Source organism: Siniperca chuatsi, linkage group LG2, assembly GCF_020085105.1.
Source record: "Siniperca chuatsi isolate FFG_IHB_CAS linkage group LG2, ASM2008510v1, whole genome shotgun sequence".
NCBI lineage: Eukaryota > Metazoa > Chordata > Actinopteri > Centrarchiformes > Sinipercidae > Siniperca > Siniperca chuatsi.
Window position 1 is genome coordinate 20,131,498 of NC_058043.1, and position 13,572 is coordinate 20,145,069.

A 13,572-nucleotide genomic window follows, 5' to 3' on the forward strand; every position below is an offset into this window, starting at 1 on the left:
AAACCAGATAGTAGTAAAGTAAAAGCTACGTGCCTCTTGTAGTGTTGCGACATGAAGCTCAGTTCCAATCCAAGGTCTAGAAAAAAGAAATTGTGCGACAAACAAATCAGGTAGTTTTTTTCCACCCCTCACAAACTAAACAGACAAGTACATTTCCCTGAGAATTTACCTAACCATCAGACTGAGTAATATATTCAAAGTGTTAAAACCTAAACATGTCATCGCTGAGGAAAATGCGCCAACTCAAACACTCTTCTGCAGCTTTTAAATGAAAAGTCAGGTCTTCAGTTTCTCTAAAAAAAGCATGGCTTCTAATTACTGAGAGTTTTCATGATTTAATGAGTGTATAACGCATCTGTTACTAACATTCATGCAATACAACCTCCAGGCATTTGCTTTCAAGTTCTGGTTACAAAACACTGAGTCACCCCTCTATATTTAATATACAGACTGTCCAAGCCTGGTTTCGGATGATACAAGGAGACATATCAGGCGTTTGTCTGTGCAAAGGAAGTGATATACCTTTAACCTCTTAGCTTCACGAACTACACCCACCCACCATTGTGCTCACAGCAGTATATGTGGATTGTCAGGTCTGCTTCTGGCTCTGTGGGATGGGGGCAGAGCAGATGCTGTGACAGGAAGTTACTAACATGGTCCAGATGTAAGGACAAGAGACCACCTCCAACCCAGCTGCAAAACATGGATGACTACAGGGAGCGACTGCAGACAAACACAGGATACAGGGTCCCCGTGTTGAAGAAAGCTCAATCAAAAGACTCGTGTCATTTTTAAGAGAAATATGAACAGACAGATTTTGATCTGTCCCTGTTTTCATTCACTCACAGAGGTACAATACTAATTAAAGTTTTGTTCAAAAACTCAATTTTAAAAAGGGATATACAATATATTCAAGAGTTCAAATTAGATATTCTACAAATTCAAATATTTCTTTTAACTTTTTCGCAACAGGTAATAGTTCAACATTTATGTGCCCTCTAGTGTTTAAAATGATGCAGTGCAACAAAGTGACAAACCAAAAGCTGCCAGTGAGCCACTATTTTGACAACTTTGCTTTTTTTTATTAATAAGTAGGCATGCATTTTACTCTGAAATCCAAAGTCAACATCGGAAATGACCGAAAAGTACAAAAGTATTTGTATAGATGCAATTTTATCAAAAACAATTATCCTACAGCTTTCCGATCAAAGATGAAATTATTGAGTTAGAAACAAAGTCGTATAATGCAAAACTTTCTCACACAGCAATATCTGTATGATGTCCATGCTGGGAATGCTAAGAGAAAAAGAACGACTAACAAAATAGAAGACTGGCAGGATTTATTTACCATAACTACATAAAAGGTACCAATCAATTGCTCACCAAAGAGATGACTAAATGAAATTGCTTAATAGGATCTCTGTATCCACAGGGGCAGGTCTAAGGGCCTATTTCTTTGGGTTGTTTGGTATTCCATTAATAGAGTTTCCGCTGTTTGGACTGCAGCCCTCCAGAGAGCCCTCTGCATCCACCTCTGAGCAAAGAGGAGGGACTTAAATGTCTCCCCTGTCTGCAGTTTTTACAGTCCATTAAAGAAAGCTACTAATCCTCATCTTCCTCTTCATCAATTAAGACCATCTTCCGTCTACGCTTCACAGGAGCAGAGATATCCTCCCTGTCTGAATCTGCATCATCGTTGGTATCCATATCCATTGCAGTGGTGGAGTTATCCTCTGTAAAGACAGTAATGTGTGAGCCAAAATGCTGCAGTTCAGTCATGCTTAAACACCACTGTTGTCAGAGCTGATGTTACGCTTAGCATGAAATAAGGAGTGAAAACCTAAACCTACTTTTAACCCTTATTTATACAAGTTTTCTGACTGGGTGCCCACTTAGTTATTATTAAACTAACACATTAAAACAGTAATCTGATGTCCAACAGTTATATACCATTCTCATCATTGTCCAACACTCTGCTTCTTTTAGTTGAGGTCTTCTCCTGGTACCTGATGTGAACAGTAACAGAGTAAGAATTAAGAGTATTTAGTATTAAAAATAGAAATTTCTCAGCTGCGGTTTGGCTTAACGGATTAACAAAAACATAGGGCGATACCTCACCTCTCAATTGTACTGTCTGTATCCTCAATAGGAGTGAAATCTGACACAGGAGCTAAAAACAACAACAAAAGTTGCATAAAATGAACAGTCATCTTAACACTTGACTCATCTTTAATTAGCAGCAGATTTCAACTGGTGTAAAATGCTGCACCTTAAATGCTTTACCAACATCTAAAAAGTGAACGTGCCCCACAGGTTTTAGCCAGCCATGCAGTGGCTTCCCATCTTGCTTCTAAGGCAGATGAACCATTTTCTAAACTGGTATACCAGAGGAATCTTATTAGTACGTATGATTTTCACTTTCCATTTTTAACCTTGTGGCACTGCATTCTTTATGTCCAGCATTTTGAGATGCAAAACAAGGGTAAAAGGTTCTTTACAATGAAAATAACATTGCTGCTTTATCAATTCCAAGCTAAGACACTTGACTGTGACAACATTGCCATCGCAGTGTATTTCAGGAAACTGAAGCATAAACATTGAATTTTTACATTTAAAAATATTCAATACCACATTCTTGGCTACTTGATTAGCCAAATCAGGCTATAGAAGAGGCAAGTTTCGTGTGTACCATTTAACTCAACGCTTGCCTATCTGACAAAGCTGTAATTAACTGCTGTCATCTGAGACACACACACACACACCTGTATGCTCTGAGGTGTGGTGTTTCCTCTTGCGTGTGAGCAGCAGAGCTCTCAGAGCCTGAGCTCTCTGTTCACTCGAGACCTCCTCCTTCTCCTCTTCCTCCTCCTCCTGGGATTCTCCGGTTTGATTCCTGGAGCCATCTTGCTCCTCGCCTCCTTTAGGTTCTTCCTCTGTTGGATTAAGAGCTGCAGCTGCACTCCGGAGCTGGGATGCAGTGATCTTCGCTGGGATCCTCCAAAAGGTCTCCTGGTTACAGTGAAAAATAAATCCAATTAATGTATATGTAGAGTATCAGCTGTATTTTACCGTCAGGTGTTTTTTTTAAATCCATTGTTTAGATATTATTTTGCAGTCAACTTCAACTTAACTTCAGTATACTTAAAGTGCACATCACCCAGATAATCTCTGTACACTTTACAAGACAGTACAACAGCAAAGAAAACACACAATATTACATGTAAAAGTACACACACGCACAGGTAATACTGTTACTATGACAACAAGGTTGAGGTTAGTAATTTTAAAAACAGAGATCATATAACCATAACAGGATTGGGGTTGCTCTTTCTCAGGAGGAAAAACAGTCAGTTATTTGGGTTCCAGCAAGTGAAATTAAGAGATATCATAATTAACAGAAAAAAAGATGTCTTTTCAGCCTGGACTTGAAAGTCTCAACTGAGCCTGCCTCCCGATTGTGCAGTAGTGGATTATTCCAGAGAAGCGGAGCTCGGTGGGAAAAGGCTAGACTGCCAAGAGTTCTTATTAAATCGAGGAATAGTTAGGTAAACAGCTTCAAGGGAATGTAAGGGACATGATGGAGTATATGAGTATAGTAAGAGCTGATTAAAGAGCTAATCAGAATGAGGTGAAATGACTGATTTGGTAATGAAATATCACCCAAAAAACACACCTGTTCATTAGCAGGTGCTCGCATTCCCAGTTTGCGCAGCAGCCTCCGGAAGCTCTTGTTGTCCATGGCTTCTTCATTTGCCTCTGTCAGAGGAACAAGTGGCACAGCCTGGGACAAACCTGGTGAATGGACAACTATTTCATTAACAAAAACCAAACAGCACTAATTATAATGTTTTTAACACATACTGTAACTTCCCTGAGAGCTCTCTTTTGTTTTTTGTTTGACAGTTGCTCTTACCATCTTCTTCACGGTCCTCTGCTGTTTTGATTAGACGATTCTGTAGCCACAACACGGGTCCGGACATGCCTGTTATACAAAAAAAAATTTACAAAAAAAATTAAATAAATAAAAATACAACAGCATGAAACTAATCCTAAGAGTACAGAATGGAAGAATATTTTATTCTTATAGTCTTAAAGATATACTTTTTCAAACAAAGACTTAACACACATACCACCAGTGTCTTTGCACACAAACGCATTTGTTGTTTATTTCTTTGTTCTCATCTAACAAAAAGAGACTGATATTACTTTGAAAATTACATTTAATCTGTATTAATATTAAATATTTTACATTTCACCATCTACCATCTCCATACAACTAAAGTGCCTTTTGGCCTCTGTCTCACCTTCCTGTTGTAGAGCATACACCATGGTGCCTACATCAGCTCTCCTCTCTACTGGAGAGTGCAGGCTTTGGCTCCTCCTTCCTCCATTTTGTGATTTTTCCCTTTCTTGCTCTTCATCTTCCTCTTCCTCACTCTCTACAGACTCATCTTCCTCATCTTCGTCATCTCTGTCCACGGTATCATCTGGGAAACCTTGTGTTAGTCCTTCTAGGAACGCTTCTTCAGTCTGTGGCAGAAAAAGAGTAACCCTTATTGTAGAAATACCATTTCTTGGAATATAATTTATTACACATGTTGTTTTTTTATGATATATACTAATTTTTGTATTAGATGCATAATTGATCTTTTACAATAACACTATGGATCAGATTAAGAATTGGAAAATGAAGACAAAGTACATCTCAATTAACTTTACCATTCCTTTTCCAGAGCTCTTCCCTTGAGCACTGCGACTCCTCTTCTTATAAAGTTCTCGTCTCTCGGACACCAAGCCCATACTGAGCAGCTTGTCTACCACGCGTGCACGGGACCGCTTGGCTGTGAGCTTTTTTAGGATATTACCCAGCACATCTGTGAAAATACAGTTTTATCACTAAAGACAGTCACCACACAAACCACAAAACGTTCCTGAGACTACTGTCATAAAAAGAGTGGAACTGAGAACAGTGAAAGGCTACATCATTTTCCTCTCATGCACTACACAATGACAATATGGTGTCCAGTACCATCAGAGTCTTTGTACTCCTCGTAAAGCATCTCCAGCTCCTGCTCCTGCTCCTCAGTCCAAAGGACAATCCGGGTACCTTTCCTTTTGTAAAAGAAAAAAAATTACTAAAAAAACAACTCTTTAACAAGGGTTTACAGTGTATAGAGCCATTCTAAAATATATTCCTCTGTATATTAACATTAATATATTACTCATTCTGTCTGGAGAACATACTTCTGTTTCTTCAGTTCCTTAGCATTGTCCACCAGACCCATATGCACCAGCTGCATCACCACCTGGCGCCGAGTGCGGGTGTTGTTGCTAAGTAATGGCAGCAGAGTCTCCACTATATCTGGCACTAAACACAAGAATCAACAGTCAATTAATGAATCTTGACCTGAGTGGATAGTGTGCAACTGCATCTTGTAACTTATAACACAACAAACAAAAAGAAAGCAGACCTTCAGAATGACGGTGCTCCTCATAGAGCTTGCGCAACTCCTCTTCCTCCTCTTCAGTCCATGTTGGTTTCTTTCCCTCTCTAACATATTTAGGACGAGATGCAATATTTGAAATTGCAGAACCAACAACTTTGCTATTTTGTAATTAATGTAAATTCCATGTTTTATAAATGACAATGCCTTACAATTTTATACAAGTGCATCTTTTACCTGTAACTTGGTAACAATAGTCAGCTTAACATAACACGTAATTGTAGACACACGCAAACACTAGAGAATTACAAAACAAAGAGGGCACCAACCCGTCTTTGCTGTAGCCTTCAGTCATCTCTCGTACAGCCCCCACGTTTTTCCAGAACAGCAGTTCAACATATGCCTTATTGTTTTTTGCTGCCAGTGACAAGAAACGGTTGAGCACATACTTGGCAAAGGTCACCAGTTCCTGTGAAGGAGAGAATAAAGGTAAGCTCTTGTGTCATAACTACAGCTGACTTTATATCACCAATAGCTTGCTTGACAGCAGTGAGGAATGTTTTTCTCATGTCATGATTGTACCCTGTAAGCAGCTGCAGCGGGGTCACTCAGGATCTTGTTGAAGAGGTTGAAGACTGACAGCTGGAAAAGCAGGGCGTCCATTTTGAGGTCGACAGCCAAGCGGTGCAGCATTCGAGCGATGCAGTGATTTGTGTGAGGTGTGTTTTTTGAGTATGATTTTAATAAGAGGAGGTATGGATGCACAATATTGGGGCTGGCAAACCTGTGAGGGGTAAAGAGAATGGCAACATGCTCCATTAGGAAGGTCACCAAAGTACTATTTGGCAGTGGCAGGTTACTGTGTTGAATGTTATCTTTTAAGTTCCTATAACTGTTTTCCTCACCTTTTGATAAAGTCTAGAAGGTTGAACTCTCTTTCAGAAACCTGAACAGACTCCAACTCTTCCTCTTCTAACTCTGCTGCATCATCCTCCTCCTCCTCTACCACAGGCTCAGGAGGAGATGACCCTAAAATTAAAAAGGCAAGGTTTGAATGCTGCATAGATGCTGTGATACAAAAGGTAAATATAAATGTTAAAAACTTACTAGGTAGGTTTGCATGCAGGATCTGCTTAAGGAGTTCCAGTTCCTCTTCAGGTTCCACATCAGCTGAACCAAACACATCTCCCTCTGGCCACACCTCCCTGAGTAAGACAAAAAATAGAGAACACTTAACTAAACATGTGTCATTAGTCTGAGGGCTTGATGGCGTGTTTAGTCTCGCTGACCTGGCAGCACGCAGCAGCGCCAGTGCTTCTGGTCCCAGTCGAATCAAGAGGGCATCCTGCACCCGCACCATGGCCTCAGTCCGCTGATCCTCAAGTGGAGTTTCAGATGTGGCATCAAATGGCACAATGCTTTCAGTTAAAGACTCTGACAACTGCACACAGAAGACAGAGAGGTGGTATTCAGGTTTGGTAAATTTAGCCCTTTAGAGAAGCTCTTTGAAGCCAAACGCTCTTGTGCACTCAGAACCTGCCCTCTGACAATAAATGGTTTCTGCTCCCCCCTTGAGGTCTCACACTGACCTGAAACCCCGTAGCCTTCAGCTCTTCCTCCACAACCTTCCAGGTCTCTGCCAGTGCCTCTGGACTAGTTTCCGCAGCTGAGGACTTTTTTTCCCCTCGGGACTTTTTCCGCTTCACCTTCTTCTTCTGAAGAGTTAACAGAGCTAGATATTAATATTTTAGGCAGGTACTAATAGAAAGAATTTACAGACACTGCAAATTTAGCTCAAGAACTTACCTGAACCATCAAGTTTTTGCGACCTTTGCAGAAGCGTTCCAACATGCGCAAGAAGAGATGAGTTGACTCCACCAAGTCTTTGAGGTAGGAGTGAGGCTGTCTGGTTTCATCATACTTCCTCAGCAAGGTCAAGAAAATCTCCCTGTATTCCATCAGGTAAAATATGTTACCTAGAAAGTATAGGTAAATAGATGAGGCAACTAGCACTACAATTACATGCAAATCTTTTTTTCATATTTCAGACTTAAAACAAGATTTAATAGAGAATTGAATATTGTCTTAGTAGTATATCCATATATTTGAAGCATTATGCAATGAGACCATGTGCAAAGTTGTGTTCCATTTGAGCTTAATTACCCTGAAAAAGGTTATAATTAAAATTTTATAACTAAAAAGAGTACTCTGAGCTGTTAGCATCTTACTTTTAATAACGTTGGAACTCTGACGGATGCTTTCATCCTGTGAGCGGTCCATCTCGTTTACAGTTAGCAGCAGTTCCTGATATGCCTTTAGTGCCAGGTGCATCCTATAAAGAATAAGTGATATCAGTCTGGGACCAACGTACAGATTAGACATTTTTCTATTAACCTGCTTTCTAATGATCTTCGTACCTGCGTGACCAGGATGTGGCCTCTTTGCGGTCTGTGAGCATCATCTCATAGTAGTTGGTGATGTTGCGTTCAATAAAATGGAAAGCACGGATGGACATGGTCTCAGAAACCAAGTCAGCACGGAAACCGTTGCCACGGTTGAAGGCCATGAAAAAGCTGAGTGCCCAGAGGTAGTACGTCTCGTCATGTTGCTGAGTTTGCTCTCGAATTAGACTTTCCTGTAGAGGAGACAAGGACCTTGTGAAACTTTTACAAAATTGGTCCCCAAATGTACAGAGCAACTAAAGAACGATTTACGAGTCACCTATTCCACATAGACGTATCAGACATCCTCTAAACTTATTTTTATGTAATGTCATTTTATAAATGTATTAGGATTTTAACTCTTTCAGTGTGTTCCCAACTTTAGATTGAACACAAAAAATAACATGGACTGCAATGTTTTTCTTAGCACTTTCTCTTGGAAATAAGACGGTGTAGTCCCTCATTCGTCCAGGTCCATTTCATATTAATTAAAAAGTGTTTTAGCATCTTGTAAAGTTTGCTTAACTTTACTATGTCTCTTGCTTCTTATTCATATTCTTAATAAAACACCTTCTGAAAAAATAGACTTTATAATTATGCTAAGTATTTGATGATGTGGTGTGGTGGCGTCCTATTTTCCATTTGTATACTAATCAACAAGAGTCAAAAAGGGTCATTGTTGTTTTTACTCTGTGAGTCCATGCTACAAAAATAAGTCATTAATGTAACAGCAGCTGACCTTGACAAGGTACATGAGGCGATTGTAGCAGTTCTCCAGGAAGTCCACACAAAACTCTCGCAGGAAGAGTCGAACATTTAAGGCTGAACGGCGTTTGTCCTTACATTCCTGAGCCTGTCGATTTCTCTTGGGAACACGTCTCACTGCTTTGCCTGTGTCATGAGTATAATTTTTGAACTAAAAAAAAAAAAAAAAAGAAAGAAAAACAGAGATTCATACGTCTTATACAAGATTTGCTTTGCATCACAGATGAGCTGCAGGACTACTCACATTATGAACATTTCTGTGATAAATCACATCTTTGTCCCCAATCGACTTGAGGCCTTGAACAACATAAGAGCCTCCAAAGCGAGAATGTCTGAAAGAAAAACATCAACACAGACAAAACAGAACACACATTTATTTTTCAAGCTCCAGTACTTAAAAACAAGCCATATACAGGTTGAGGAGTCATTTTATATCTAATTGGGACACAAATTAAAGCTTTCTGTAAATAATGTAAACCTTGACATGACATTTTTCAGGCCAAGATGGAAAATAAAACCCATTTTTTTCTCAGGAATGAAGAATGTAGATTTGTGGTTTATCTGTAATGCACTCTTATAATTGTCTGGGAAATACAGCAAGTAACATGTAATTCAGATTGAGGTTTTCAGAGGTTGAAGTTACAACCCTGTTATGACTGCAGTAAGGGCTTTCCTTCCAGTCTGGCAAACACTTCTTGCTTGCGTTGCAGAGGCACAGTATGAAAATGTATTTATCAGTATAACTGTGGTGACTGTATATCAACTTGATTGTACCTGGTTCCTCTTTGTAATGTGCGTGAACGTTTCTCTGCGTGCTCCTTCTGCCTCAGTGCCTCCAGCTCCTGAGAGTCTCTCTGCTTCTCTTCTGCTGAACGAGCGTGACCGGCGCTCACCAAAGCTTCCGGCGTCTGTAAGGAAAGAAGAAGAGCTCAAACACAGAACAAATGAAAATCTATATGTGTACCTCCAAGGGGTTCTTCAGTCTAACCTGGTCTCTGAACATGAGGGAGATTATTTCCAGCACATGCATACTCCATTGCTGCTCACTCTGGGCCGACGCCAGGAACTTGACCAGGTCATCGAAACCACTCATGTGAATGGCCCACAGCAGCCGATCATGGACGCTGGCATCATCATCCACTTTCTACAGGAGTGACAGACATTAGGGAAGAAGTACAGGTGAGATGAAGGGTAAAGGAAAGAGCTTACCTTTCTGACAAGTCTAATGTAGGATAGATTTAGCTCTGCTTCTTATAAGATCACATTAGTATTCATGTTAAAGTCAGACCTTCTCTTCACAGGGGTCCGCAGGTACATGAAGCACATTCCTGACCAGCAGCAGGATCCTCTCTATCAGCAGGTTATCCTCCTCCTGTCTCTGCTCCCAGTCCTGAAAGAGAAGACAGTGAGTAGGATAGACCGGAAGAAACACATGGATAAACAGAACCATTTTACTGATATAATGTAGGAAATAGGTGAGGTGAAAGTAATGTTTTGTTTTACCAGTGAAACACTCACCAGTTGTAGAAGGTTGTATAATATCTCACTTAAAATGCCAAACACCCTCTCACTGGCAAATGCCTGAAAATAAAAGCAGAGGACACAAAAAGTACTCATTATTATACAATACAGTACTTTTTAAACATGAAGTATGGTTGTTATTATAGTAATGGCAGAACTTACCTAACCCATACACATTCACTGTACTAATATTAATATTAGAAAATGTAAAATGAAAAACTGTATTGCAATTATACTGAGATCATAATACCTCTTTATAGGCTTGTAAATGAGATGTCACTTGCAAAAAGTGATGTCTAAACACTGGGTCATCAGGGACTTTACCAAAGCAAAGCATAGCAGGCTGAGTAAGGTTGACCATGAGCCTGAGAAAAAACAGAAAAGAGCCATATGAGCAACTGTTTTTCTTATTCACCAACTTCTACAGCTTCTATAAAAAAAAGAAAAATAGCTAATTTCTATGTAAATGTAATGAACATGTATTTAAAGTGGTTCATAATTTTATTTTGGGGTTGTACCAGAATAGGTTTACATTGTTTCATTTTCAAAAAACACCATATTTTCCCATACTGCACATTGCTGCAGCACTTCTTTTCACCTTGTGTATTGAATGCTCCATTTTAGCTACTGAGTGAGGCGTCAAACTTCGATTTGATCTTTGTTGGGAGTTGCACATGCACAGTACCTAGGTAAGGACTACTAGCCAATCAGAACCAGAGTAGGGCGGGTCCTGACGAGCAAGGTAGTGTGATCCAAAACAAAGCCACTTCAGCCGGTAACTATGGCTTCAGTTCAGCCATACAACCCTTAACCAGCTTCACAATTAATTTGTAACTAATTTATCCTTCAATGTTTTAACTGTGCACTGTCTCTACATCACAGTAACAACTTTGTCCACTGACTACATGGAGGGTATCTAACATTATTTTAATTTCATATTTAGGTGTACTTGTAGACACTGCTCTATTCGGGCATTGTGACGCGTGTTACATAATGACATAGATACGTTACGGAAGTAAAGGCTGGACTACAATCGAGCTGTTTTCAGGCAGTTCAGGAGCCGTGTTTTCTGTGGGAGAGGGTAACTCCCTTTGGGGTGGACTTCGGGCTTTTTAACTTTGCAAACCTATTACATGCACAAAAAATATATATAACACACAAAAAAAAAATTCTAAAAAGCATAATATGACCACTTTAATAAAACAATACTTGGTACCAGTTTAGCAATAATGTATCACAATGTTGGCATTGGTGTATAAATAATCCACTTTATAAAAGCATTTTATGATATATTAACAACTTGATTATTTGTCCTGCCCATATTATAAATATTCATAAGCATACATTTCAAGTTAAAGAGTTTTATGTTAGGGTTTTACCTGATGCAGGCATCAAATAAGGCCTTGTCTTGTCCATGCTGAATGATAATGGGCAGAAGATCATTCTGTATAATCTGGCCTGCACCCAGCTGCTGGCGGACATCACGGGTGTCATCTTCATGGCGTAAATACCTGATCAAGTCTTTCACACTCTCTGCAACAGACACAGAACAGTTCGAGGACAGGAGCAAATGCTTTTCTGTTCTTAATCCATAACATCAATATATTCCCTTTCCTTCTGATGATGCAGGGAAATAATTGATATATTATAATAACAAAATATTTGTAACATTTCAAAAACCACTCACCTAAGCAATCAGTTTCCTTGTGATAGGCGTCTCCCTCCAGATAGCCGAGAGCACTGCACGTTGCTAAAAGCTCGCAGTTCATTCTGAATAAGTCCTTACACCGTCAGACAGCCTAAAGGTGAAGGTTCAGTCTGATCAGCCACACAGTAGGATACAGAAAGAACAACAGATCAAGACAAACAGATCAGAAAGTTGTTTACTATGAACTTCAGATTGTGTGTGTATGTGTTATTCTTTAGGACCAGATCAATCCAATCAATACTGGCTAATGGGCGTGAACCTGCACATGACATGTAAACTTAGAAGCAGTTAAAACATGTTGACCTGGCTCATCTGTCACCTGCAGAGGGGATCTCAAACTTTGCCATGTATAATCTCAGCTCTGTTCAGCTTAGGTTCGCTTAGAAACTGATTGACTTGGTGAAGTTTGAATTCTTTAAGTGGGTTCTAGGTAAATCTAGTTATCCAACATGCCATACCAACATTTTTTGGCATTAAACTGGAAACCAGACTAACCAGGGGACTCTAACGTTACCTGTGCATTTAACTTAGCGCGAGGTAACGTTGACATGACATTAATAATTGCTGACTTTTATTATAAAGCATACTATTCAAGGGTTTATATTAGCCACGGTATCTAGTTAATCCACAAAGGAGGTTCTTCTCCACATATTGCTAATGTTATGTAGCCGGGGCAGTTAGCTTCAGTTTACTGCAGCCCGACCGCGCAGTGACTCGAGTCTCGGTTCAGAGAAAGAAAAACCACACGGACTAACTTACCAAATCGTCCAAATGATGTTACTCTACAGGTGTCGTGTTCAGCAACCGGTGGTGTATAACGTTAAGAACTTTTCCATTAGTACAACGTTGGTTTCAGCCCGCGGTCTCACAGGTCGGACCAAGTCTCGCGCCAAGACAGCGAACGAAAGAGGACGTAGAATGTCGTCATATCAATTACTTTTTTGCCCTGAGTTTAGCATTTCAGGCAGCGCCTTTCCAGGTTTCACTACTTAACCAACTGCAAACTAACCAAAACCAATGAAATGGCAGTGTTAGGTTGAGGCAAAGAAGGTAAGCTTAGAGCTCAAGTCATGGTTGACGTTTGGATGTGCCACACTTTTAGAATTTAGTGGATTATACCTGCGGTTTGAGCTATAGTGTCGCCTGAGAGGTTGTACTTCGGGCAACAGAAGGAAACAATACACGAGTGCCTTCTACTATTGCAACATAAAAAACCTGTGTCTTTGCCGTTGTTTACTAACCTCCTTGGCATATGTCAATTGCACTGCATTAATAATAATAAAGTTAATTGAAAAAAAATATTTATCAATGTAGAGTATATCCATGTTACGCCACCATACTCATTCACACGAAACAACATCAACAAACATCAACAAACACTGCTTGAGGTGAAGAATTTCGGTCAATTTGCTGGACAACCAGATCTCTCTTCTTTAATATGAATTCAGGCATGCCTAAGGCAAAAGAGAAGAAAAGCAACGTGAAGGTAGGCAACTGTATATTTTCTAACCAAGCACACTGTTAACACAGGAATTAACCATGTGATGTGTTTACAAACCTGTCCACAGACAACCAGAATATCATATGAGGTTCTTGTGATTTTGCATGCAAGCAAATACTGCTTGAAATATATATGAGAAATGGTATGTGTGGTAAAATTGGTAAGTGGTACCGGTTTTCACATTTGGGTTGA

General features: G+C 39.7%; 1 protein-coding gene across 3 annotated transcripts; it reads right to left on the reverse strand.

The window, feature by feature from the left end:
• Nucleotides 1-1,058: 1,058 nt before the first annotated feature.
• timeless (timeless circadian clock) lies at nt 1,059-13,071 on the reverse strand. Of its 3 annotated transcripts, none has more exons than XM_044217242.1 (30): nt 12,639-13,067; nt 11,859-11,970; nt 11,551-11,704; nt 10,422-10,536; nt 10,169-10,231; nt 9,939-10,040; nt 9,639-9,794; nt 9,425-9,558; nt 8,895-8,982; nt 8,625-8,801; nt 7,862-8,079; nt 7,673-7,776; nt 7,251-7,420; nt 7,034-7,159; nt 6,734-6,885; nt 6,552-6,649; nt 6,350-6,473; nt 6,027-6,228; nt 5,774-5,913; nt 5,472-5,551; nt 5,245-5,368; nt 5,030-5,112; nt 4,720-4,874; nt 4,305-4,530; nt 3,914-3,982; nt 3,674-3,792; nt 2,763-3,009; nt 2,119-2,170; nt 1,951-2,006; nt 1,059-1,733 (listed from the first exon to the last, which is right to left on the reverse strand). In XM_044217242.1, exons 2-30 carry the CDS (start codon nt 11,938-11,940, stop codon nt 1,603-1,605), a joined length of 3,747 nt encoding a protein of 1,248 aa, XP_044073177.1. In that variant the 5' UTR covers nt 11,941-11,970; nt 12,639-13,067; the 3' UTR covers nt 1,059-1,602. The 3 variants fall into 3 exon arrangements, with proteins under 3 accessions (XP_044073177.1, XP_044073167.1, XP_044073157.1); XM_044217232.1 differs by having other exon boundaries at nt 11,859-11,989; nt 12,639-13,066; XM_044217222.1 differs by having other exon boundaries at nt 6,552-6,885; nt 11,859-11,989; nt 12,639-13,071.
• Nucleotides 13,072-13,572: the final 501 nt, after the last annotated feature.